General features: G+C 45.3%; 1 protein-coding gene across 1 annotated transcript; it reads right to left on the reverse strand.

The window, feature by feature from the left end:
* Positions 1-1,325: 1,325 nt before the first annotated feature.
* On the reverse strand, positions 1,326-27,567 carry dync1h1 (dynein, cytoplasmic 1, heavy chain 1). Its single transcript, XM_053435295.1, has 78 exons — positions 27,210-27,567; positions 25,853-25,940; positions 25,575-25,748; positions 25,182-25,437; positions 24,906-25,092; positions 24,547-24,818; positions 24,227-24,454; positions 23,434-24,087; positions 22,904-23,326; positions 22,590-22,769; positions 22,298-22,447; positions 22,017-22,163; positions 21,769-21,909; positions 21,440-21,616; positions 21,187-21,297; positions 20,980-21,099; positions 20,628-20,867; positions 20,338-20,493; positions 20,084-20,197; positions 19,876-19,986; positions 19,563-19,772; positions 19,269-19,415; positions 19,017-19,183; positions 18,748-18,921; positions 18,282-18,636; positions 18,003-18,197; positions 17,634-17,916; positions 17,445-17,545; positions 17,161-17,320; positions 16,772-17,012; positions 16,509-16,692; positions 16,155-16,367; positions 15,766-16,004; positions 15,494-15,650; positions 15,170-15,394; positions 14,857-15,087; positions 14,615-14,755; positions 14,275-14,508; positions 13,977-14,183; positions 13,760-13,881; positions 13,466-13,631; positions 13,171-13,334; positions 12,900-13,029; positions 12,669-12,802; positions 12,437-12,551; positions 12,190-12,351; positions 11,846-12,060; positions 11,541-11,745; positions 11,263-11,436; positions 11,014-11,133; positions 10,747-10,867; positions 10,302-10,497; positions 9,433-9,550; positions 9,127-9,342; positions 8,829-9,041; positions 8,488-8,615; positions 8,243-8,396; positions 7,982-8,128; positions 7,714-7,864; positions 7,300-7,553; positions 7,075-7,209; positions 6,889-6,983; positions 6,598-6,772; positions 6,420-6,495; positions 6,177-6,337; positions 5,979-6,090; positions 5,826-5,886; positions 5,619-5,742; positions 5,386-5,499; positions 5,104-5,274; positions 4,694-4,911; positions 4,490-4,593; positions 3,353-3,561; positions 2,976-3,129; positions 2,648-2,790; positions 2,344-2,512; positions 1,861-1,985; positions 1,326-1,746 (listed from the first exon to the last, which is right to left on the reverse strand). The coding sequence occupies exons 1-78, from the start codon at positions 27,457-27,459 to the stop codon at positions 1,618-1,620; spliced, it is 13,923 nt and encodes a 4,640-aa protein (XP_053291270.1). The 5' UTR covers positions 27,460-27,567; the 3' UTR covers positions 1,326-1,617.
* Between the last annotated feature and the right edge of the window lie 318 nt (positions 27,568-27,885).

The raw sequence follows: 27,885 nt of genomic DNA on the forward strand, positions 1-27,885 counted from the left end.
TGGGCAGAATCACAGTCTGTTGTGATGTCCTGAGGCTGCCCCCTGCTGGCTGCTGGGTTAATCACAAGCTGGTTTGTGCAGCTTGTGATTAACTAAAGTTGTCCATAAAAGAAAATCTTTAATGTCCTTATCATATAATTATTAATGTTGGTGATATTTCATTGATAAATGGGTGGAGTTTTTTTTACCTCTGCTAAGGAGGTTATGTTTTCATCTCTGATTTTTCAGTGAACAGGTTTATGTAATAAACTACTGGACCAATAACCACACAACTTGGTAGAAGGAAGCTGCATGGATCAGAGATGAACCTATACGGCTCTGTTGAGCTCTACTGAGTGCCAGTCTAGTGAATGAGTCTGGAATCTTCTCTCAAAAAACATTTCCCCCCCCATAGGGTTTGTAGTATGAAGCTAATGAGGTGTTTTATAAAGATGTGATCGAAAACATCAGACCAAGTGAATCCACTTTATTTCAGCATGAACAGAAAAAAAAGAAGGGCGTTTCATTTCACTTCACAAAAGTTCCTCATAGCAGCATGATGCATACAAAGAGATGTATATAAACCTACTCTTTTGGCAGCATAGAAGGGACATTTGCTGACGTCACCATCCGTGGCTCCGTGAACAGGCAAGCCAGCATCTAAAACATCCTCCTGGATGGCTCCCTGTGTGAACACAGAATTTGCGCTTCCGCCTCAGGTGTGTCCCTGACGTACACGCTGCGGTGATAGACTGCGGTTAGAGTCAAAGATGAATCAAAAAAATATAAAATTATCAGGTGCACAATTCAGATAGCACTGCTAAGTAGAGGAGGAGAATAAAGAACAATATAGAGGTAAGAATCAGCCCGATTGTGGACATCGTAATGTTTATTTGTGTCGACATAACATGATATGCTGTCAGTACAGGACTCTTGATATTTTTTATTCTATATTTTTATTGTTTTTTTATAGCTTACAAATTTGTCTGCCTGTGTGTGCGCATCTGTTATCAGTCCAAAAGTTATTGGGTAGGAGTGTCGGAGTTACGAACAAGAAGCGTGTCGTGTTCGCTGGACTTTAATAAAGTTACACATAAAGAGAGAAGTGTCCTGTCGTCTATACGCGAGGACGCTACAATATGAACATGTTCACCGTTCAAATTCATTATTTGTCATTGAGTTGCGTTCAGTTCATTGTTCTCATAAAAGTGAACGTGTTCAATGAACGCCTTCTTTTGCGTTCGTTCATGCACAACACTGATTGGCTCAAACTGTATTTTACTCTAGTAAATTAAATGATTGAACACAGTGAATGTTTCACTATTAAAAACAACACGCAGTTCATCTTCCTTCCATTGTGGCTTTATTCAATCTAAAAACATACAGATCCTTCATAAAAACTTTTTATCTTTCAACTCTCTTTTCCCACATTTCTTTTTCCTCATTTACCATCTGACAACATTCCCCCGACCTTCTGAGACACTTTCCAAAAACATTAAGAATGAGTACATGCGTTACTGCTCCACAAATGTCTTACTACATTTAATACTGACTACACACTACTTTATTAATAGGTACGTGATTAAGTGTTGGGTAAATAAGCAAGACTCTCTGGTCTCTAGGAATGACTTGGGTTGTTCACTCGGTGCACAGGACAGCGACTCCACGCTCGTAGAAGCTGTGTGGATCTTCCTTGGTGGCGATGTCGAAGTCGACGGTGAAGATGAGTTCAGACCTGGTGAAGTTCAGGTAAACGGGCAGGGTCACCTGTGGTGGGCGGAAGGAAAAATTAATTAGATGCAAACAGCAAAATGATTTTCTAAATGCTTTGAGAATAAACATTTCATTGAAGGACATGTCGTTGTGTGTCTGTATTCATACCATGTGTCTCTTCTCAGTGCTGCATTGCTTGACCCAGCGGAGTTGAGTGAGAGGCAGCTCAGTGGAGATGGTGTTGGACAGGGACAGCTTGTTGTTGGCACAGGTAGATCCCTGCAGTTTCAGACCTGAGAGAAGCGGTGAGCATGTTCGACATTAGAAAAAAATATATTACAACTATTTTATCTTGTGGTGACAAACTGGATTCTTATTCTAAAAGAGTATTTAATGGGAGCTTTTCCTTCCTTAAGTTACCTAAAATATTACAACACAGATTTCCTGGAAGCTTGAATGGAGGGTGGGACATGGGCCAAGAAAGCGCCACTTCAATTATCTATTTTTAACATTGTGAGATAGGCCAGATAAACTGTTTTGATTGAATTTAAGGAGAGTGTCATCTACTTTAAGGTATTTATAAAGACAATTTGGAACCTCACTTAACAGCAGTGTCAAATTCTATGTTACTTTGAGCTTTGTTTTTCTGACCTTTGATGCCGAAGCTGCAGGCGTCCAGGGTGGTGCCCTGGGCACTGGTGACATTAACCTCGAGACACAGCTCTTCCAGAGACCAGCTGTTGGCCTGGGCCACGTACTGGCGGGTTGCGGTGATGTAAGCCTCTGGTACAAACAGGCCGCCGAGGCACACGTGGATGTTCTGATGAAGCGGAGACGGAAAGAGAAGAGGGATATAACAGTACCCTGAGTGCCTCTGTCAGGTTTTTGCGGAATCTATCGCACTATTTTAGACTCAGGTTTTTGGATCCTGTGGATGAACAGTGACTCAAACTACCTTCAGCTCCTTTGCTCCCCCACTGGCAGCTCCCTGGGAGATGTGCTGCAGCTGTTTGATCCTCTCACTGAAGTCTGCCACCCACTGGATCACAGTCATGGCAGTTGGGACTGTGTAGCGACACCAGCTGCGAGGGAGGATGCCTACAGAGGCAAACAACAGATACATACACATTTGTCATTCACTCAAAGCATAATCTGTTCAGTAATAGCTCGTCTGTCAAGAAGAAGAAATTAGTGTAGTTAAATCCCCATGTTATAATTTTTTTTAAACAAGTTAAATCTATTAAAAAACATAAATAAAGCTGAGTGAAACTGTGAAAGTTTACCCTTCACAAGTTCGCTGATGAGTAGGCGCAGGTCGTTGGTCTGCTTCTTCTTGCCCTCGCACACTTGCACCACATCGGTCAGATCCTGGCGGACCTCCTGCAGCATCTTGCAGCCCATCTTCACCTCACGCTCAAAGAACCTGAACAGTGGGTCCTGGTGGTCGTGGTGGAGGAAGAAGGTAATTCATCAAATACAGAGGAACTGGTGACACACGAGGCCAAGTAAGTAAGTAAATGTCTCATTACCTCGTGAGTCAAGCACAAAAATCTATCAAACATAAGATAATATCAATGATCAGCTTCTTAATTATTATTATTTTAGGTTGGTCTCTAGAAGACTGCTCCCCAACCAACATTCCTCTTAATTCAGCCATTACCTTGATGTTCTCTACTGTGCGTTTGAGTGGATTGACTGTTTGCGGCATCAGCTGCAGCCAGTTCCAGGCGGTGGTGTGAAGGGTCCTCATCCAGGCGGGCTGGGTATCGGACGTGGATTCACTGCGCTCCTTCTTCTCCGTGTCATAGGCAAGGTCATCCTCATCCTCCAACATCTGCATTTTCAGCATCTTACCCATCATGTCAGTGCCTGCGCAGCCCGGCGGAGGGAGCATGTGAGCGGGGAGGGAGGTGGAAAAACAAGGCCATGGTGGGAGGTAGGAGGAAAATAAATTAATTGTGGTACAAAGAAACATGAAGCTTACCTCAAGGATCCTTCATTTTTTTTTTTAAAAGGCAAGAAAAATAAATAGTGGCAGACAAAGAAATTAGGACTACACTGGGTGGGATTAAACACATAAGGAATAAGGCAGCATTTCCAACAAACACATAAATCCCAAATGCATAAATAACCGCATTCATGACTGGATCTGTAAAAGAAATGACCAACTAATGTAGGGAGTGAGGTTTTGAGGGGTGACTAAGGGACGGGAGTGAGGATAGAGGGTAGAGGGAGTGTAGAGGGAGGTACAAGGGGAGTGTGTTGGAGGTGACGAAACAAGAATGGAGGATTTGATGGGGAGATTTGTTGCAGGTATGGTATCTTAGCAAAGCGACATGATGGCTGTGAAATACAGCTGCTGGAGGGTGAGGACACGCACACCCTTCCTTTGGGCAGAGCACCTTCTAAAGCATGATGGCTGTGAGCTACAGCTAAACTGAAATACAGGATCATGACACACACAACTACAACTAGGAGATACTTGTGAAACTAACTAGTGAAGATAGCTGATGAGAAGATGAGAGATTAGCGGAAGAATAACCCTGAACATTGCCACCGCCACCATGAACAGTGTTCTGCCCAAAGCAGATGTAAATATGAGATCTCGACCATTTCACTGCACCGGGACAGCCTGTCAAAGTAAGAGTTAAGACACTAGAACAGAGAGAGGGAGAGATAGTTAAAGGTTTATCTGTCCAACCGACTCAGGAAGAAGGGTGACGAAGTGCTGTGTTCCACTTGCTGTGACAAAACACAAAAGTACAGACGATGAAGACGACCAGTTGAAGCTTCGTACCCTGAGTGGTGAGCAGGACCTTCTCAGCATTGCTAGGCAATCCAAGCCAAGATGGAGTTTGAGTGTCGGGAAGCATCTCAACCCAGTGCATGAACTCCTCACGCCTGAAACAGAATCCACAAGACAAGGAATCTTTACTGGTTAAGTTCAGCGGGAACAGTCTTTCAATCTAACACCACAGGGATAAGGTTAAATAAAACTGACCGAATGCCATCGGGCATCTTGATATCGTTGTGTCCGTCGACCTTCAGAGCCAGTTTGAACTCGCTGTCGAAGCTCCTCTTGGTGAAGATGCGGTCGAGGAAGGTGATGAGCAGGCGCTGGTCGAACTCGTTGTCGATGCGGCCGCCATAGATGGACTGAGCCATCAGGGTTTTCAGAGCCGCCCAGGGGATCTTGTCTGGGGCGATGTTCTGACGGCCCTGTGTGTGTGTGTTTGGAAAGTGGTTTTACATCAGTGAGTCAAAACTGATCAATGATTTGATTATTTGGGTCAGGCAGTGAGTATTATAATTCAATTTATGGATTGTTGATTTAAGTTTCCACTGACAGCAAATCATTTTCATGCTGACACATTTAAAGCAGTTTGTTGAATTTGTGCAATATTCCGCTACCTTGGCAGTGTCGTCCAGCCACGTGTCCACGGTGTCACAGGCAGAGCGGAGGTCAGACTCTCCGAACTCGTATTTCTTGGACCATCCCAGAGGTGCATAGCGCAGACGCTCCTGAATGACTGCATGGAACCAAGCCAGCAGGAAGTACAGACGTGCACGCTCGTTGGGAGCCTGAAGACACATGGGGGGGGAAAGTTATTCAGGTAGTAAATATACAGAGAACGCATGAAGGTGATTGACGATTTAACTTCTGAAATACATTGTGAGACAAATTCAATTCACCTTGCACATGCGAGCCACAGGGATGCTGCTGAAAGTCCTGAGCATGTTGGCCTTGACACCAGGAGGAGGCTCAAACACAAAGATCCGACCTGCACGGAGCAGATTCACAGGCACCTGGCAGGAAAACACAGTGATGAGAATTTAACTAATGTAAAAGAACAAGGATTTTGGGGACTAGAGCTGCATCAACATTATGAAATGTTTAAAATAGCTTTACGAGTGATGTGGTTTACCTTGGGGTTGATCTCCATTGTCAGGAAAAGCCGGAAGCTGGCGTGCGGCTGCATAGAGTGGAGCTTCTTCTCCAGCTGCATCAGCCACCCAGGGGCAAGATGAACATTCTCCAACATCACCCACCTAGAGGATGATAACAGACAGGCCATAAGTACAACAAAATACAGTGTACACCCTTACAAATACACATTAACAACACGACTCACCTGCCAGACTTGACAGCTGTGTTGATATCTCTGTCGGCCTTGTTGAAGCCCTCAGCAGAACCTGTGTGCAGTAGAAAAACAAAACATTATACATCCTCACTTGTGCCGTAGACTTAGCTTAACAACTAACCTCAGGGCTGATTCATTCCTTACCAATAGAGATGGATGTGATTTGTTTGTTCTGCTCAGCAGCGAGATCTCTGACCAACCCGCTGGCATCATAACCTGGTACAGAGCACATCAACACTGGGGTGCTGGGCTTCACCTACGGACACAAGAAAAACCATGTCAGCAACATGCGACAGCAAAGTTCTCCGGACCAAACAATATCAAAGAAATATTTGACGTTACCTCACTGTCCACGATGTTACCCAGGTCAAGAGGCTGCTCGATGATGTTCATGAAGGTGTCTCCCAGAACCTTTGAGACGAAGATGTGGGACATGGCCAACATACGGTCGGGACGGAAGCTCTCAATCAGCAGCAGCTGATGCACTGCCTGGCCGATGGTAGCTGAAACGGAGGATAAGACAGGTCAAAGAACAGCGCGTTCTTTATTCTTACTTGTCATTAAAATAATACTGTATCTACTCACTGGACTGCTTCTCCTCTGCCCACAGATAAGGAACTGCCAGCTCTGGAGAGTTGCTCTCAATCCACATGAAGAATTGCTGGAATATCAACACAAAGCCATATTGATCAGCAGGTTCTCTCAGATTATCAGTGAGCTCAGATTTTGTGTAAATGGACCAACAGAATCTGCAACTACTCACATCATCAGCCTCAACTTTGCCCACCAGGTCTTTGAATGCCGGAAGGCGGCTGAGACGGACCATGGCCTCACTCTGCTCAGTGGTCAAACCCTTCACCTTGGGCAGTGACATGCCCGTCAGAACAATCTCCTTACTGCGCAGGTAGTGCTGGAACTCTGTGTCATATGACGGCTCACTGAAAGAGATGGAGTTGAAATGGCTCAGATTTGTGCTTGTGGATGTTAACTGAGACTACAGCTTTTATTTTGTTAGAAGTTTTGCAATACTTTTGGTGTCATATTGGTGTATTACCTGGTTATGCCCTTCAGGCTGATCCTACCCAGCAGCATGGCAAAGGTAATGTGGTCATGGTGCAGCATACCTCTGGCCACCCTGTTAAATGCCACCTACATTCAAGAAAACAGACAAAGTTATGTCCATTGTGTTCACATCAACAAAGAGAACGGGCCTCTTGTTTTCAAAACGTGTGGTTCAAACCTGGAAGAGGTCCTTGGTGATGACAGCGAGTCTCTGGGAGTGGTCAGTGATGTTCTTGAGGTTGGAGTTCTCATACAGCACCGTGTGGTAGGTGTCCAGGAAAAAGTGAAGAGAGTACTGGTACAGGAAGTGCATCTGGAACGAGACAGTAAAACTAAAGTTAGCTTGATATTGAGATGTTTTTGCAGATGAATGATGCTGCAACAAGTTGACATGTATCTACACCTGGTTGAGAGACTCCATGGTGAAGTAGATGCTGCTGCAGGCTGACGACAGAGACAGGTACTGCTGTGACACAGCCTCCACCTCTGCCATGACGATGTCTGTCTCCTCCACCTTTCTCGTCACCTCGGCCGCCTCCTTCTTTAAGTTCTCCAGTGTGGTGATGATAGTGTCATCATCAAGGATACGGCCCTTGACCTCATTGAGGGCCTGCAGCAGAGATTTTTCCAGCTGACGCAGGCGAAGCTGGAACTCGCCTGAAAGGAGAGAGGAGTATTTGGTATTGGCAAGCAATTGGTATTCTGATTTCAGTCCAATATTTTACCACAGAGACTCAAGTCTGAATTATTATCATCAATCTAAGGCTTAATAATCCACATCACCAGATTTTTTGTGCCTCTCCCCTCAGTTTCTCACCTTGCAGTTTGAGGAGGTCAGAACGTTTCTCATCCACATCAGGCCTCTCAGCCTTTAGGACCTCGTTGAGACACTGGCTCTGGAGACTGCTGCGTGTCACCGTGAAGTTGACAAATGTCACACGAGAACACAAGTCTGGTGCGAACTCCACCTGCATACACAAGAAACACCATATTAAAAAAAACTGAACAACAAGGAAATTTCCTAAAATTACCTAATGATGAGGTTACCTAATGTATATAGGAAAGCTGAATGATATTCTACTCACCGTTGGGTCTCTTGTGGAGAGGAAGATGACAAATGAAGGCGACAGATCGATGTCCTGGTCTCCGAGGGTGATGAGGACACGTCCTCCAGTTCTGCGGACCTCTCTGTTCAGCACTGGGTTCAGGATAGGGTCGTAACTTTCTACGTCCTACAGAGCAACAAAGCATGAATAACGAAATCCATGAAAATAAAAGGGGAGGTGACAGTGATCAAGTAAAGAGTGCTCAATAACTGCAATTCAGTTTTAAGTAACTGCTCCTACCTGGACCAGCAGTGGGTTTCCAAAACGCAAGGCGCTCTCCAGGTTCTTCCTGAAGGCGTCATCCAGGAAACTGGTTCTGGTGATCTTGCGATCTTTGTACTCATTCATAATGAACTCTGTGGCTTGGCCTGATGGGTCGATGATGAGCGGGTACCTAAAAAGAACAATGGTATAGAACAATGAGCTTAATGGTAATTAGAAACACTGAATACAACATAACAATTCCAGAAAATAAAGTTACTGACCTGTTGAAGCGCTTGAGCATGATGGCATTCTCAGTGCACAGGTCGTCAGCTGGGAGGGAGTTGGCCTGCCAGCGCAGCCTCTCGTCAGCATTAGACAGGTACTCAGTTCGAGCGATATCCGTACGGAACTGTGGGAGAAATTAAGTCCGGATATTAGATGACAGGAAATGCAAAATGTGTGGTTGTGGCTTGCTGTAAGAAGTATTGCTGGAAAAAGAACGATTAAAGAAAAAACCATGTACGAATAATAACCTGTATTCTATAGCTAAGATTATGTTTCTATTAACGTAAATATAAATGGTATTTGTAGATACATATGTGTCTTCAGCACTTCCAAGTACCTGAATGTTTGCCTGCTGCAGGTGATGAGACCAAGTGGTGAACAGGTTCTGTCTCATCTGCTGTTCAAAGTAGCCAGCGTAGGTAATGAATGCTGAAGAGAGCAAACAGTCTCCAGCGATGGTGGACATCTGGTTCTTGAAGGTCTCACTGGTCTTCTCCCAGCGTTCGCTTTCAGCCGACAGACTCTTCAGAAGAGCTGTGCTGCGGTTGACCTGAGAGAAAAGATCAATATTTCAATTTGAAGTGGAATAAAACGGATCGAGAAAACCCAGAAGCAAAACATTTATCTGATGTTACCTTCGCCTCAACTGCAGCCAGGTCGGCCTTAATGGCCTGAGCCTCTGAGATGAGGACGGCGTACTCCTCCTTGTAGCGAGCGATGCTGGACTCCAGGTCTCTGATCATCTGCTCCACCTCCTCTGCCCTGGTCTGGTTGTCTGTGGCATCATCCTCAAGCTTCTGCAGTTCGCTGCGCAGAGGCTCCACACGCTTCAGCATGTCAGCATAATTGAGCTAAAGGAGTGGAAGAACATGGCACGCATTAAAAAGGACAACCCTTTTCACCCTCTTATCATATTCTTCACATTATTATTGGCTTCTTACTTGAGCAATTGCCCATTTCACCATAGGCCCACATGCCAGAGAGGCTCTGTTGACACCTTCATAGTTGTAGCCTGGGTTGGAAAGATAGTTCTTCTTCATCTTGTCACGGATGGAATCACTGGATAAAGGAGAAACAGTTCAAGAAGTTAGAAAACGGCAGTACTACTAACAGTCTATATTTACTTATATGTAAGGGGTAGAGAAATTTTGTTGAATCAAAAGAAAGTTAATATCAATTAATAGTATTGGGCTATAGTAATGTAATTTTTGTTTGGCTTGGGGATTGGGATGTAAATTCTATCATCTTTCCAGGGAGAAATGCAAAATCAGGACACTGACAACGATCCAGGATTGATTCCAGTCAGTCAACCGCACGTTACCATCAGTTCATGTTCTATTTCTACACAATCAACCACTGAGACTGGTCCAGAAACCTACAATGAACTAATAATCACAGATGTTGGTTGATTAATGTACTGATTAAATATAATTTGAGTTTCCATTAGATAAAGACTAAACAGACACTGTTGACGCTGGTACCTCATTTCCTCAGAGGAAAAGTTGATTATGCTGCTGATGAAATTGTCCCTGATAATAACTTGTCTGATTTTTTTCCAGTCATTGGTCTCCTCGCCCAGCATAAGGCAGATAGACTCCATGGCCAGTTTGACTGCAGCTGGGGGATTGGTCATAGCCCGCACTTCTACTAGGTGCTGCCGCTTAATAGAACTCACCGCTAGTCAGGTGGAAGGAGGAAAGTGTTTGAAAGAGGGGAGGAGTAAGAGGGGGGGAGAAGTTTGGAGAAACAAGAAAGAGGGAGAGGGTGCTCTTTAGTGAACAATTGCAGAGTGCATTCTCTCTCATTTCACCTGATCTCCTCTGCGGAGAAGTTAACAATGGTGGGGATGAAGTTCTCCCTCATGATGATGGATCGGATCTGCTTCCAGTCTGTCGTACTCTCCCCCAAGAGCAAGCAGATGGACTCCAGGGCCAACTTCACGGCTGCGGGGGGATTGGCCATGGAACGCACCTCCACCAGGTGCTGCTTCTTAATGGACTTAACAGCTATTAACACCAGGCGAAGAAGGATTATGATAAAGGAAGGGGAAGTGATTGAAGGAGGATGTAAACAGAGATAGTTGTTAACAAGTCATTTCGAAATGGCACTGTAATATAATAAAAACGGGAAAAACAATGAAAAGAAAGAGGTATTGAATAAAGAAGCTTGGAAAATAATCCTCTATCATAACAGTACTATAAAGCAAATCTCAATTAAACACTCAGAAAACAGACGTAAGTAAAAAGCAACTGTACCATTCTGAGAATCAATAACAGCAGGCTCCACCTGCTCCAGGTCCTGTTGGACTCTCATCTGTTTGTCCTTGATCACCACCTGCTGCTTTAACACGGATTCCTGGATCTCCTGGCTCATCACCTGGAATCACAGCAGTAACAGTATAAGTTAATATATCTAAGTCTTTGCAATACAAAGCTAAATGGAGCTCGTCTGTAGCTGTACAACATGTTATAATACCCAAAAGCTATGTTTGTCTTCTAGGAAAAACATTTCTTCCTGCCTACCTTTTTCTTCTCAGCCTCCTGCTGGTCTTTGACCATCTTCTTCAGTTTGTCGTTGGCAGCAGCATTCTTTGCCTCCAACTCCTGGCTCTTGATTCTCAAGTCACGGCGAAGCTCCTCCACCTTATTGAGGAGTTAGCAGAACAATCAGGAAGTGGGACAAGAACTGGCAAATTGACACCTTGCTGGTTTGTAAGGGATCAAGTCAAATCTCTACCCATCAAAATTAAGAATGATAATCCATCATTTTACCTGATCGACAGTCTCCTTGATTTTGCGGAGGCCGACGTTAAGGTGCATCTGCTGCTCCTCTAACTCACTACGTTTCTCATTGAACAGGTTGGCATACTGGTTGATGAAGTCCAGGTAGTGGCGAGGAGTGATAGACATAGTATGACCACCTCGCTTGGCCAGTCGGTTGTTGGCCTGTAATGAGCCGATATCAAGTTTTAAGAACATATATATAGTAGTCATTAGTAGAAGATAAACTTAGACTAGTTTATCAATCACATAAATGCAAATATCTTTACCTGATGAAGTGTCTGGTGTACAAACACACAGCCGTTGATGATAGCCTCGCGGTGAGATGGTACCTGGGGCAGTTTGTCGTAGACGATGGGCATGTAGTCTGGCACCTTGTAGTTTGGTTTCTCCAGATCCATCTTGCTTGTGAACTCCTTACCCACCTGATAAAGGGCTTCTGTGGACCAGTCTCCAAACCAGTTCAGCACACACCTGGCATAGGGGAATAAGCGTTTGTAATTTAACACAAACTCCACATTTTCCAGAATCCCCCTAGTTTCTCTGATATCATATATTAATAATGTTCCTCTACCTGTTGAATAGGGCAGGAGATGTGGCGGCCCTGTCCTTCAGGCCCTCTGATGAGGGGTTCATGGTGAAGACCACATGGAGGTTTCGGATGACCTGACTGGTGAACCACTTGTAAAGCTCTTCGTGTGTGTCAAGCATCAGGCCCTCTTTCTGGGCTCCCTCTTTACACTGCGTCATCAGGGTGGCATACTCATCTCCCTCGAACAGACCAGGAACCTACAAAAGAGGCGACATTACAAATATTGAGAACCTGAAAAGTATGTGCCCACTACCCAATGACCACAGAGGGCCACAAATATGTATCAAGTGGTGCTCTACATAATCCTACGGAGGTCGGCATGTTACCTCTCCATTGGCCAGCAGTGTGTTCATTCTCTCAAGGAAACCAGAATCCAGCACGTTGGATTCATCCATGATAAAGGCAATCTTCTCATTCTTGCAGCCAGAGCGACGCAGCACAGTCCGCAGGTCCTCGTCAAAGTCCTCTCCACTGTACTTCCTGTGTACCTGGAAGAACACACAGAAGTCAATAAATACATAAAGACAATTGTATGACTGCACTTCACATAGGTTGACATGCATTTTTACCAACCTTGATCTGATAGACACTGAGTCCGTTCATCCAGGCTACGAAGCGAGATAGAGTGGTCTTTCCTGCTCCACTCACACCGATCAACAGGAGATGGCCCTGAGGCTGACGGAAAATTCTAGAGAAAGACATATCACCTTTAAAACCTCGCTCATAAAGCAAATGCACCAATACAAAAATTCTTAGAAGTCAATGAGAAGCACTGAACTATAAAATCTCAGAGTCTTTTACTTACCGGTCAATCCTGAGGACGTGGTCCAACACCTCGTTGAAGAGCACCAGAGGGACATCCAGCTCCTCTTCATAGAAGACCTTCAGACGGGCCTTCACATAGTCCCTCAGCTCCTCCTGTTCCACTGGGATGTAGTCCTGCAACCACATACAAGATACTCAGTGTCAATTTAAAGATTTCTTACAATTTCAGTATCATAACCAGAGCAGTTTAGTCAAAAAATCTCAAAATTACCTTGGAGAGCCAGTTGCTGTAAAGGATAGGCCTGGTGAGAGCCTTTTCCTTATCGATGTTAGGGAAGTGTTTGAGAGCAACCATGTCAATGTTTTCATCAGTCCACCTTCTCTCGTCATCATCAACCAGCCTGGAAAAGTACAAGACCAACCTCTTAGTCACTAAAGGTCTCAAGTCTCAAATCAGTCTTCAATTCAGGTCGTTAATAAATTACATCTCATACTCAACGCTGTGACTAACACAGCGTAGCCTCTCAGTAACTAATGCTCACCTGTCCTGGAAGAGGCGGAGAGCCTCATGGGCCCAGATGCGGATGAGCCCCTCGACAGGCAGAGTCTCAAGTGGGCGCAGGGCCTCAAATATACCCCTCACCCAGCGGGTCATCTCTCTGGGAGAGTAGATGTAGTGAGGCTGGGTGTCCTGAGTGAACCGCTCCTGAGGGGTTGAAGAAACAAAATAAATGTAACTGTGAAAAAATTATATTATAAAATACTCCTCTTCAGTCTGTACAATGTTTTCTGTCTAAATATGTAGTAAATTGGGCTTTCGTGATGTTGCTCCTTTACCTGAGACATGGTGTAGAACTCAACCATAGCAGCAGTGAGAGGCTCAGCATATGTACGTAGGGAGGGAATGAGGCGCAGCATGGCCCGGTTGAAGGTTCCATAAATCTGGGTGAGAGAGGCTGGGCCTGGATAGTCCACATAGACCACAGGGACGTGGCGCAGGAACCTAAAAACAGCAGACCATGACTTCTCATATACAGTATATTTGGGGGTTATTTCAGGAGTTTTCAAATGAAGATAAAATTAATATTTTTGATATGCAATGTTCTACTCTGTTAGGTCTAATTAATGTACCTGTGTGTAAGAGGCTTTCTGCCAGGATCAGTAGGAGGATTACAGGCACCAACAAACTGGATCCTCTCTAGTTTGACCCAAGTCTGGTCTGAGGTGCGATAGAAACCTCCATGTTCCACCATCTGCAAAGAAACAAGACAAGGGAGTTTTCACATACATTACAAAATCAAACAAATTCAATAATCCTGCAGTTAAAATTTGAAAACATGCATCATACCTGTCTGAGGAAAGAGATGACTCTCTGTGTGCCATATTTGTCCATGTCTGGCAGATTGATCTCATCACAGAACAACACCAGCCATTTGCCCAGCTGGACCGGGGCCAGAACCACACCGTTGGGGGTTCGGCGGTACTCACAGTAGTGGTCAAAGGTCTTAAGCAGCAGCTCTGGAGTGGTGGCACTGGAGAAGTTCAGACCCACAACCTGATGGAGAGTAAGAGGAAATTGGGAAATTTAAAAAAATGTAGGTTAAGTTCAACTGATTTCCAATTAATTCTTTGATTATGTCCCTTACCTCCATATCAGGTAAAGCCCTGAGGGCGCTGAACAGGGTCATTGTTTTTCCAGAGCCAGGAGGCCCACACAGCACCAGTGGTTTGTGCTCTGCTAGCCATGTGTAAAGCAAAGCCTCGTGACGAACAGTGTCCAGAGTGGGAACCACGACATCAGGGGATGCCACCTTGTGGGTCTCTACCTCAATCTGGGGCACCTTGCCTTGCCAGGACTGCCATTCACCTGAGATGCACACCTGAGTGGAGAGGAAATATGTTTAGCTTGCCTCCTCAACTTTAAGATACAGAGAACACGTTCCTTTACTCAGAACAATCAATAGTTGAGAAACTAAGAGGCTGTACCTCGTAGTCAATGATGGGAACATTGGGAGCGGAGGGGAGGGGAATAGTGGTGATACGACGAATGTATTCTCCAAGCTCAGCCCTCATCTTCAGCCGTCCATCACCAGAGAAGGACCACAGCACGGCATAGATTAGGTACCTCTGTAGAAAGACAACATCACAAAATTAATCAGTTTTAAAAGGTACAAATTATAAGATGTCTGTGCTTCTTTAACGTACACTGAGCGAATACAGAATCTTACCTGCATGTATCTCTCTAGCTGCTCACTGGGCATAGGGAAGTCAGGGTGGTTGTTGTTGTAGAGAGCCACATTACGGCAGGCCTGGTGCAGCATAGAGCACAGGGAGCCTAAGCAGCGCAGGCGGGTGAAGTCCATGATGTGCTCCATCTTGGAGGCATGCTCCAAGGCCTTGATCACCAGGCCTGTAGAGGTGAAGAAGGGCTGAAGGATCGCTGCAGAGTCACGCTGGATCTAGTGTGAAAGAAACGGCAGGAAATCAGTGAGGAATACATGAGTATTATCTAATCAATTTTTTGTACTTTTATCCTTTTACCTGCAACATCGGTGATGCAGTCTCGTCCTCATCTTCTATGACCTTCCTCTTGCGCTGAGCTTCATCCTCTCCCTCATCCAGTGGGATACTGCGGATGCGAGCCAGGAAGTTGTTGAAGATCATGTCAGTGCTGAGGACATCCTCACTGAACCAGACCATACCACAGCGAGACACGGTGGCCAGGGTGGCGTACTTCAGGTCCTGTACTTCAAACATCACACGCACCTGTGAAGAAAGGGGAGACACTCGGGGTAAATAACAAGCAACCTCAGTACAGACAGAATCAAAAATGAGCCAATTGTGCTTGAAGTGCTGTGCTGTTACATTTGGTGGCAAGCTGAGACGCTCTCCGTTGGGCAGGGTAAGCAGTTTGTTGTCATCCAGGACGGAGTTGAGATTTTCAACCCACTCAGGGTCAACATCACCATCAAAGATGATCCACTGGCGCTTCTGCAGTTCACCTCGAACGTTATCAATGATCCTAGAATTGAAAGATTAAGCATCTTGCATGACTTATATCCATAAAGAAAGAGCCACATGGCATGATCAAGATCAGCCGAGTTGACTTTTACTCCTGATTGCCAAATTTAACTCACTTCCTGAGGATGTGTGTGAACAAGCCATCAGTCCATTCACGAGTGTTAGGGTCCAGGGTTCCGTACAGGTGATCCTTGCTGATGGCCTTGGGGTCAATGATGTGGGCCATGCCCTCAACACCTTCCAGCCTCTCCAGGGCCTTGAGCAGCACCCTCCACGCCATGGTCTTTCCACTCCCTGAAGGTCCAACCATCATCAGGCCGTGGTTGATCTGTGTGATCTGATACAGCTGGAGCACCTGGAAGATGTTTAGACAAAGGTTCAGAAAATTAAGTCACCTGGATACTGTGGTATTTTATCCTAGAACTCTGGATCCTGAGAACAAAGGATTAAAAAAACATTTCCAGAAGCAGCAACTGATCATTAAAAAGTACATGTAACTACATACCTTCTCCACCCACATGGTGCCCACATCATCTCCATCGCCATAGGTCAGGTACATCTCCGCACAGACCTTCTTGAGCTCCTCCCTCAGTGCAGTCATCTCGCCCCTGTGGTACTGGACACCAGGGAAGACATCTGACAGAAGGCTGAACAGCAGAGGGATGTCCTCTGCCACCAGCTTGGGAACCATTGTCTCACACACACTCTGGATCAGAATCTACAGTAAACAGGACACAAACAAATTGAATCATTCACGTTCATCAAGCTAATTATACAAATTTAGGAGTAATGACTAAGCAATGAACTACTAACTACTAACTACTTTAATAATACTGGATATTAATGTATTTAACTATACCTCCTGTTCAGGAAGGTTCTCAGCGATATCATTTTCGTCAACGACCTCTCCACGCTCAAACTTCTCCCTCTTGATCCTCTGGATGCGCTCGCGCTTGACATTACCGGCACTAATCAGCACACTCTTCAGAGCTCGAAGGCCAAAATCGTAGTGACTCTGGGACGACAGCTGCTCGTCGCACAGCCTGAAATAAAGACAAGGAGTAAGTCAGAGAGGATAAACTTAAAATCCTTCCAAAGCCATTTCAACTTTTCTGTACATACTTGAAGAAGGGCACAATCTTTTTCGCCAGGATCTCAGCAGTGCGGAAACCTTGGGAGTAGAGCATGACTTGTGCGATGAGTTGGCGGTCAGGCTTGGTCATGGCCAAGCTGCGGAACAGCTTCTTCAGATTGTCAGGGAGGTTGGAACGGCCAGCGTAGCCAGGGTTCATGGTGATGAAGATGGCCATGTCTGGGCTCACCTTCACCTGCTTGTTCAGGAGCTCTGTGGTGACGGGCACACCTAAGAAGGGGACAGACGATTAGTCATTTACACTGCAGGTCTCATGTAGAATAATAATAATTTTATGCATCTCATCTAAATTACATTATACCCATTTGTTAAATCATCATTATCTGGACATTCTCCTTAACATTCATAAAACACTTACTCCTGTCTCTGTTTATGTTGCTGTGCTCCCTCAAGGCCACCTGGATGTACTGGACCTGCTGGGAGACGGCAGACAGCATTCTCTCCTCCAGACGATTGAACTCATCGAAGCAGCCCCAGGCTCCAACCTGACACAGACCCACGAAGATACGACCCATGGCCTGAAAAAAAAGAAGATGAACAAAAGAGATGCGCAAGTTATATAACCATCATGAGAACCAAATCCTGTATCTGTATTGTCCTAGAGCTAGAGAGTGGACTAAAAACAAAGAAACACTTGTGCACCTGGAAGTCAAATGTCTCATCACAGTTGAAGACCAGTACAAAGCGGCCAAGCTGGTGTCCAAGAGCTTTCACAGACTCAGTCTTTCCTGTGCCAGCAGGACCTAGATGAGAAGAAAAACTCAGTGAAGTTCCGTGTTTTCCATCTAATTAGTTTATTCTCCATTTCTTGTGTGCAATTCAATTTCATACCAAATGGTGATCCACCAAGACGGGCCTCCAGAGCCTGGGTCATGGTCAGATAGCAGCGGTCAGTCAGTGGTGTCTGGACAAGCTTGTCCTGGACACCCAAGTACTCAAAGCCATAGTTGAACTTGGCATTGGCCATCTGAATGGAGAGCTGTTGCAGGACATCTGTCTGCTTGGGGTCAAAGTAGAAGCGCATCTGGCTGAGCCACTCAAAGGACTTGGGGTTGTCGACCTTGTTCTTGATCAGAGTCCTGCTCACATCACGCTGGTGCACCAGCTCGGTGATCTAAGGGAGAGGAGGAGGGATTTCAGATAGTTGACTTCAGACAAACATTCTTGAAAGAAAATACTGTGAAAAAAAATCTCACTGACCAAATGTTCCAGTTTCCTTCTGCGGATGGGAGGCTGCTCCATCAGCACGGTGTCGGCCAACACATTGAGGGTGGCCTCCACATTTGACAGGACACCCTGCATGGGTGTCAAATCCTCACCACCAGCGATGGTGGTCAATGCAGTCTCAGTGTTCTCAGACCAGGCAATCTGGGCAGAGAGGACGACCAGTTGGGCCTTTGGAAAGAGGACACAGATAAGTTAAAATTGCAACCATTTTTTAAATGTCTAAAATATCAAATAATTGCTCTCTCTGTTGACCTGGTAGCGATCAATCCAGTCGATGTACTGAGTCAAATCGATGGCTGTGCCCTTGTTAAAGGCTGTGACCTCCGTGACTGACTCAGCAAGCAGCTTCGCCAGCGTCACCCTCATCTCCTTCTCCACCAGCGTCAGCCACTCGTTGATCTTAGGGTGATCTGTGATGGAGACCGGTGTCTTGTAGACAATCTCTTCACCCTCGCGGGAGGAGATTCCCAGAACCACGGTGCTGTCCTCGTTCAGAAGGATGCTGGAGACACCAGCAAACATCTTTTTGAAGTGCTTCTGCAGCTTGGGCACATTCTTGCTGTTACCAATGATCTCGAGCAGGTCCTCGTCTCCCACGAAGTAGAACCTGTGAAGAAAAAAATGAATGAATGAATTAATTTAACTTTTGAAGATGCACTACTAAAAACAAAGCACATTTCCTCTTTCAGCTTGCTCTGCCTCAGTGTTATCTTCATACCTGGGGAATGAGGATCTCTCTCTCTCCAGGTATTCTCCCAGGGCTTTCTGGATTTTCCCGAGAAGGTCAGCCAAACGCTCCAGAGACCTCTGCACTCCCTGTATGTTCAGCACGTCCATTACTAAAGGAGACTTTGTTACCTTCTTCATCAGTGCCAAGAACTCTGTGCTGATGCTGTGGGATAAAGACAGAGAGAGATTATATAAGGTTTATAGATCAAAATAAAAAATGTATCTACCGTTTCCATAAAACGCGGGTCCTTTGTTTACCTCGAGAATCTCTGGGTTTCTACTGGCAGCAGATGTTTGATGTCAGCACTGCCTGTGAAGATGCCTTCCAGGTAAACCCAGCGACGCTGGACGTCAATCCAAACATCGAACAGAGCCATGATACGATTCAGCTTGTCCTCCCAGCTCAGGGCGTCTTCCTCAAACACCTGGGAGAAAGAACGCATTTAGAAAATGTAATATTCGTACAATATTTAATTGTTGTAAGAATAAAGAGAATATGTAACCGTTTACCTTGTAGTATGGAGACAACTTCATGGCAGACACACTGTTTATGTGTTCCTTGACCTTGTTGAAGAGGTCATCCCAGCCTCTGATCAGACGACACTTGTTCTGATAGTTCACCAGGTCGAGCTCGTACGAGTTCCACACTTCACGGATCTGAGAACCAGCAAGCAAAGACAATTATAGAGTTTTGAGAGACATTTCAAATTTCCTGTAAAGGAAGCTGTAGATACAAAATATGTTAATCCCTCTGTAAGCATTACAAAAACACTGCATCAAGTCTAGCGGATCCTCCCTCTTCACCTGTTTGAGGAACTCCTCCAAAGCCATCTCTCCCTGGGCAACCAGGAGAACATCCTTCACCACCATCTCATTCTTCAGCAGATCTATATCCCAGATCTGTCCCAGGGTCAGCTCAGAGAGGACCCAGTTCACATGCAGACGCTTCGTCAGCTGCTTCCAGTGGCGGTCCTTCAGAGCCTCTGATTTCAGCTCGATCACCAACATGTTGACCTGGAGAGAGAAAGTAAGCCGCAAAGAATTTAATAACCCAGCATTTTATTTTTATCTTCTGGCTAACTTTATGCTCAGTGGGGAGAAAAACTTGCTGCCTGACCTTCATGTATCCTTTGAGCAGCCTCTGGATGAACTCGTACGAGGCATACTGTCTCAGTCGTGCTTGGAAGTTCTTCAGCTGGTTCAGAAGACCATCTAGAGTCTGACGAAGCTACAAACACACAAGAACAACATTAGAACTGTTAAATTAAAGAAATATTACGTGTTAATGGACAGCTCCACTAATCTGAATGATAAGTGTATTTTACCTTGCGAGGCTGCACAGACACCCATGGCTGCTCTTTCATCTGGTCGATTTGCTCCCAAACCTTTGCCAGCTCAGACCACACCTCCTTGAGGTCATGCAGCTCCTCCAGTGCCACCTACAAGTCCCCAAAAAGACAGAAATGAGTCCAAATAAAAGCATTTATTTGGTCATCTATTTTGTCTTGGAAGAGGTCTATTCATAGTTTGATCTTCAACTTCTGACTTAAACTTTTATGTGAGTGTGTGCAGGAATTACCTGCACCCTCTCTTCACTGCCGCTGAGCAGGCCAGTGTCAGTGAGCTCCAGGGCCTCTTTGGCACGGGCGCACTTCTCCCTTTCAACCTTCAGACGGCCAAAGTTGCCTTCATAGATGGTCAAGGACTGAATAGCCTCCTCTGGACGCAGGTTACCCTGATGGAACAGGTTATTCATTACACATTAAAGACATTTGATGAAATTATCTCTAATGAATGAAGGTCACGTAGAGGTGTCTTCATTTTATGTATGAATCTCTTGGTATGATAATAACATGACATTTCTCTTACAGCAACTGGTTTGGTCTTTTCCCACTCGTTGAGCAGATCAGTGGTGCGGTTTTCCACAGCTTTGTCCTCCTGAACAATCTTCAACTGCAGGTTGGCCACCTGCTGCTGGATAGCAGTATCTTTACGCTTCATGATGTCACTGAAGGCACCCCATTCCCCTTCAATGTTGTCGATGTAGAGCCAAGAGGGTGGGAACTGGAATCTCTGCTTCTCCAGCAAACGCTGTCCATTGCGGAACATCTGGAGTTAAAGGGGGAAGAACCTCATTAGATCTTAGAATTTTCTTTAAAGCTTGCTGTTATTTAAAAAAGGGATGTACGAAAAAGGATACTCTATGTTTTCGAGTACTTACGTCCACATTTTTCTCAAACTGTTTGATCTTGCGCTTCAAGGTCTGGACATATGTGATGAAGTTAACAGCATCTGAAGTGCTGGCTGTGTCCACAGAGTGTTGCTCCAGGTCTTGACGGGACTTGGTGACAAAACAGTAAAGCATGATTAAATTGTAGTTCAGAGAATAACCCTTTAATTTTCTAATATAAATAATATTATTCATTACCTTGGAGATCTGGGCATGGAAGTCCTGCATGTTCTGGCCAAGCATCTGTCCAAACTTGCTGAGGACTTCCTTGTGCCAGGAGTCATACTTCAAGTTCACCTTGGACTGGACCTGTTTTCAGGGTCAAACACAAATGTAGTAAAAATTAAATTTGATGATGATTGATTAAAAATAAACAACATTGCAGTGGGAGTTTTTTTTTTGTAAGAAACAGCTCTCAAATACAACACCTAGAACAGGGAGTCATCATTACCTTGCCGTAGTCTATGACCGCAGGTCCAAACTCTTTCCGTGTCTCTGCATTGTCAAATGTTCCGCGGGCTTTTCGGATTTGGACTAGCAGGGCCTGCCACTTGGTGAGATCTTCACCCAGACGGTTGTAGATGTTCTCTGCTTGCATGTCCCACAAGCACTGGTACTGCAGCCACACCTGGACGGGTCCAACAAAGACAAGTCAAGGGTTAAAAGTGCTATGTTAAAAAAAAAAGGACATGCAGTTATCAAGCTGTCCAATCAGTAGTAAGATAAAAGTGAGATGACAAGATTTTATTTCTTGTTATCTAAGGCCAATGAGGCTCTTACCTTGACATACTGCTCCACCTCACTGACAATGTCTTCAACTGCATTGTAGGACTCCTCTAAGGCTGCAGGGCCATCTGGCATTCTGGTCAGAGCATTTCTGTAGAACTTCTCCTCCTCTGACAACTCGTAGTGGACACCCACCTGTAGAGGAAGATCAGACTTGTTTAGATAAAAGCAACTAACTCATATCTGAGCTACAGGATACCACGGACAAGCTGAGACTCATGTCTTGACCACACGGTGTATACCTGGTATCTCTGGCTCTGGATCCTGGGCAGAGAAAGGATGACCATCTTCCAGGCAAACATCTCCTGGTAAAGTTTGTAGCGACAGTCTTCAATCGGGGGATTCAGGTAGATGACCTGGTTAGTTATCCTCAGCTCATGGACAACATTCTGGGGATTTAAAAAAAATCTGAGGGTCAATTCTGCCCATGTATGCAACATTTCTCAGGTTTTAAAATGAATGTATAAACATTCAAACAAAACAGGGCATAAAGCAATTCAAGGTCCCCTGTTACAATGCTTACCTTAATCTTGGGCTCGCCTCCAGGTTTGTGGCTCAGTTGTGGAGCCTCGGTGTCCATGTCCACATCAGCCTTGTCCTCTATCTGGCCACGGAGCACCTGGGTCCAGGCTTTAAGGCCAGCCTGCAGACGCACTCCCAGGATGCGTTCAATCTATGGAAACAGAACCAAAATAAATACGTTAGTGCCAATTTCAAACTAACAACATTTGAAGAATAAGAATTTCAGCAACCATTCATTTTGGTATCAGACTAAAAGAGTGACAATTAGTATTTGGCTAATCTGTGTTACAAACCTCAATGTCAAGCTTGTTGACCCAGATGGGCAGGTTGGAGTAGGAGTGCAGATTGAGGTCATCCACTGCCTTCTGGACTCGGTTGAGGATGTCAGAGAAGGTCTTGTGGTCAAACATGGACGTCTCCAGAGAGCGAACCTCCAAGTCTATTTTCTCCTCAATCATTAAGAGGTCATCAACCTGGAAATCACATACAACAGAGACAAATAGGTTTGTTGGTGATGATTTAACATCTGTTGTTTAAATCGTAAAAGACAAAAAGTCAATATTCCTACAGAGTGTACACTTCTGAATATTAATGTCTCCAAACTGACCTTTTCCTGGAAGTTGAACACGGTCTCAGCCAACCTCTGGACATAAGGATCCAGCTTGTAGGACTCCCAGACCAGAGTGATGCCTTCAGTAACGAGAGCCTGAACCTCTTTCTTCAGCCCAGCCACCAGCAGGGAGATAGAAAACCTCTCCTCCACCTTCTCACAAGTGCGCTCGTAGGTGCGAACGCTCTCGATCAAGGAGATGGCGAACGGGTACAGCTGGTTAGCTTGATGGGCTTTGTTGACGATGGCCAAAGGAACACGGAAGCTCAGCCACTTGAGGTTGCGGACCTCTTTGGACAAGGTGATGATCTCTGGGAGGAAGTTGACTTTAAGCTTGAGCATGTTTCCTGTACGTCCACGGGCACGAGTGCTCTCAATGGTGAAGATGCGCCCAGATACACCGAGGTTACGCTGCTGTACCTGAATAACAATAGAAATAATTGAAAATTTATACAAATACTGAGTAAAACTTGACAAAGAACATTTTAATTTGCAGTATCTAAGATTCACTATGATCAAATCCATACCTTACGAGCCCAATCATCAAATATCTCTTGAGTGTTGAGTTTGGCCCTGAAGCTATCTCCATCCTGCTTTAGCTTCAGCCCCTCCACATGGTTCTCCCAGCCTTTTCCCAGGACATCCTCCACCCTCTTCATGTATGCAGTCAGCTGACGGTCAATCTGCTTGGCCCAGATGATGGATCCAGACACAGGTGGCAGGTCGCGGACGTGGCTCATCTTACAGGCCTGGCTCTGAGGATACTGCACTTTGAACTTGTCGTGCAGAGACTCAATGTCGTCCTTCACGCGCTGGATGAGCTGCGTCTGGTACTCCCGGATAGCACCGCGGATGTGCGGGCGCACAAACAGGGCATTGAAACGGGAGAAGATGCGAAACATCTCGTTGGCATTCTTGGCAGTTCCCAGCTGATCACGCAGGCGGGCAGTGATGCGGGTCTCTACGCGGTCGATGCGCTCATCATAACGCTTCATGGCAGCTTCCCAGGCTTCCATGCCTTCCTTAGACACATCCAGACCATCAACCTCTTTGACGTTCTCATATGCCAGGTTGACCTCTTCGATAGCGTTGGCATCGGCCGCATCAAAAAGAACTCCAGCTACCTTCATGTCTTGAGGTTCAACTGTCTCCCCGGGAGCATGCTGGGGCAGAGCAGAGACCTGGAGACAAAAGTGCATAAAACAGACATTAATCTCTACATTGTAAGGCTCTACATAAAGAGAACAAGTTAATGTTAGTGATTCAACTGTTAAGGTAAGGCAACTGTGAACTGTAAACAAATTATAGTCCAAATTTTACCTGAGGCCTCAGCACACGGACGATGACAGCCCTCAGCTGCTCGTGCTGCCGTCTGAAACGTCTCATGTGGTCCAGTCGGGATTGGAGCTTCCTGTGGGCTGGGCTCAGACGCCACACCATCTTCAGGTTCTCCTCCCTCTTCCTCTTCACAATGTCCCTCAGAAGCACCTGGAGTTTCTCATACTCATCCTCCCAGGTCTGGAAGACCTCGAAGCAAGCCACCATCACCTGCACACAGAATTTTAAAAGGACATTTAGTCAAGATACATTACATTTCTTAGGAGCTTAAGTAAGCGTGCACTTCTAAAAACCACACTAACCTTTTCAAACTCCTCGTAGGCAACATGCATGAGCTTCCTGGTGCCCAAAACCTTGAGGAGCTGGGAGCTCAGGTCCCTGGAGATGGCCTCTACAAGACGCAGGGCTCTCTGGATAGGGTACTTGGTGTTTCTAATCTTTTTCAGGTGAGTGAAAATGGCCATCAGCGCCTGGCGGATCTTATCAAGCTCTGAGGCAGAGAGCAGGTCATTGAGAGGGAAATCCTTCATCAGAGGATTGTAGTCATTGACAGTCTCCACAGCCTGTTTCAAACCTGTTTGAAGAAGAGCAAGCAAAAAACAATTGTAAGCCAAAGGAATTTGAGTAAAACATTTTAACATTTTGATTTGCTGCTACTCACCAGTGTCAGTGTCAAAGCTGACGGTAGCATGGAAACGTTTGCCGTGTTTGAGGATGTCCAGTGTGAGCAGAACCTCCGGGCTCTCTCTCTTCTCTTGGATCCTGTTGAGGGCTCGTTCCAGGTTCAACCAGAAACTGATCTCCTGCAAGGCTGTGCCCGAAGCGGGGTCGCGATCGAGCTTAGTCACCTGATAAAAGGATGTTGGCATCAGGCATAAATATTTCTCCCTTCACCTTTTGTTTAAATTTGAGACAGAAACACAGGAAAGACCCTCACCTTTTGGATCTCCCTGATCCAGCGGTTGACTCCAGATTGCAGCTGGTTAAGGAAGGTGGGGTCCTCCACTTTGTCGCCAAAGTCAGTGACCTTAGGCTTCTCTCCATGCTCATAGCACTGCTTGGCGATGTTAGCGATGATGGGGTGGATGAGCAGGCTGATCTCAGGGATCTCAATATTCTGCTGCAGGTGGAGAAGTCCCATCTCCAGCTCTGCAATCTTTTTCTCAACTGAGGGAGCCATCTTATCGCCATCTCTAGAAGGTGATTTCAGAGAATTAGGGGCTTTGGAGGAATGTTAAAGTGTCACCTATACTACAAGATTCAAAGTTTGTGATGCAGCTCATTTCATTGGTTTGGAAACCATCAAAAATGACACATCCCAAGAAATTACCTGTCAGCTTTGCCAGACTCCCGGATGTAAGACTTGAAGAAAGGCGCAACGGCATTGCTGATGAAAGAGTGAAGTGTCTCATAGGGAGAATCCTCACTCAAGGTCAGAACTCGAACTTGAGTCGATATCGGCTTGTCTGCATCAATGACTACGGTCCTCTTGATTAAAGCCAAGCTGCATGGGAAGAAAAACACATTCAAAGAATTAACAGAAGTGAAAACTGAGTTCAATGCCTTTTCTCCATATAACAATATTCATGATTTAGATGCATAATTTACCTGTTAGACTTGATCCCATAGTGTATATCAATGCTGATGTTATAAGTGATGCACTCTTTCTCCTCCTCGCCTTCGTCTCCAACATCCTCTGTGTGAAGAATAGATACATATGAATGTGTTATCTGGTCAAATAAGATGAATCATATTCAATGCACAGATATTTTAAGTGATGATCAGTATGTGTTTGCAGTTGCTGAAGTTTAATATCCAGTTATTGAGGATCAGGATAATTATCTCCTAACAAGTAAAAAACATAAATATAACAATGTAATTTTTTGTATTTCTACATTTAATTACCACTATATCATCAAGATAAGCTGCGTGCTGACGTGGTTTATAACGTACTAATCACCTTTAAGATACGGGGTTAGGGTTAGAAAGCACTAACAGTTGTTTGCTCAACACAAAAATGTCTCAGCTACTCATGGTAGACTAGACCAGGACTGAGTGGGCCATTTTACAGCAGGATGACGGTGCAGTCTGACTCCATCCATCTTTGTCCCCACCCTTCTTTTGCAAGCGAGCCTGTGGCATGTAGGAAGAGATAGCCATCTGCAGACAACGCACTCTCTGCATGGCGGCATCAGTGTTCTCAGTGCAAAAACATGAACAGGCTGGAAAAAAGTGATTATTGAGGCTGGGAATCCTAAACCTTCAGGCTCAGCCTCTGCGTCTGGCTGGTCATGTGCAGTATCAAGGGACCAAGGTTCAGTGCTCATGACACATTAGTGAGGGCAGGAAACTCTGCAGCTCAGGATGTATTGTCCCGGAGGGGAAAGTGAACATAATGTGCTCATTGACAGAAGCTGGTTCACATGATAAAACCCCCGAGAAGGAGGATAACACAGGACTGGTGCTTCTGACAAAAGGTTTCCTTGTGTCTTTAATAGAACCTTGTGTTTGTTTTATTCTTTTCTGCGCACCCAGATATCAACTTCTATTTGACATCCTTTTTACAAACAAACTGCACTTCTACATAAACGAAAATGCTATTGCTAACCTTCATTAAATAAAAAATTACATTAGCTAAACATTTGATCAACTAAAGCTCAATTTAACGAGTATTACGCCTTTAAATGGATCAGACAGTTGCCATTGAGCACATGACATGTGCAGTGTAAGTATACTGGGTTTTGCTGAACGGTTCTTTCCGTCCCCACCATAGACTGTATGGTCCCCACCCATTGTGGCGTAGTTCCCTTTTCAATGAAGTGAAATGATGGAGGTAGCGAGCTAGCTCAGTGTTGTTGTGGCTGTCAAATGACACCGGCCAGCCTTCAACGTGTCTTTAGCAACACTGTTGGTATTAAAACTATCACTGTTGTCTTCATGATATTTGATGGCGCTGCTGATGTACCTTTGAGAGCGCTCCTCTCCACCAGGATGGTTTGAACTTGGGGATCGCCCAGGAATTTCCTCATCTGCTCCACGGCGCTCTTCTCCTCCAGGGCGCTTTCCAGGGAGGCCGGGGCCTCGCCGCCATCTTCCAGGAGCAGAGGTATCAGTTTGCGGATGTGCTTCTGCAGCACCGAGGTGTCGGCCACCGTCTGAACGGCGGACACCTCCATGGTGCCGGAGTTCTCCTCCGTCCCTCCGCCGTCAGACATTCTTTCCGAGGCGGCGGACGAGGTGGTGTCGCGGGGTGAGACTGAACAAAGAGCCGGGACTGACGCTAAGTAGCAGGCTGCAGGGTCTGGGTGGACGCTGACTGCTGCTCTGTCAAAACGCCGCAACCGTGCCCAATACAGATTTATCCGCGCAAGGGATTGTGGGACACGATGTTCAATGGATGGGTATCTCACTGGGCTGCAATCGGCTTGAAAACTGCAATTCCCAGGATGCACTTCTCTCATTCTGTCTATCTATGTCCTTCTGTCTGTCGATAGGGGGCGAAAGGGAGTTGTCTCCAATGATGCAGCTGAAAATCATCTGAACTCAAACTTGACAAATTGACAAAGCTTTAAATATAATATCACGAATCGTTGGTTATATAATGGTATGACATTATAATAACTATAAGCTAATGATAATCA

The sequence above is a fragment of the Pleuronectes platessa genome, chromosome 11 (assembly GCF_947347685.1).
Source record: "Pleuronectes platessa chromosome 11, fPlePla1.1, whole genome shotgun sequence".
Classification (NCBI taxonomy): domain Eukaryota; kingdom Metazoa; phylum Chordata; class Actinopteri; order Pleuronectiformes; family Pleuronectidae; genus Pleuronectes; species Pleuronectes platessa.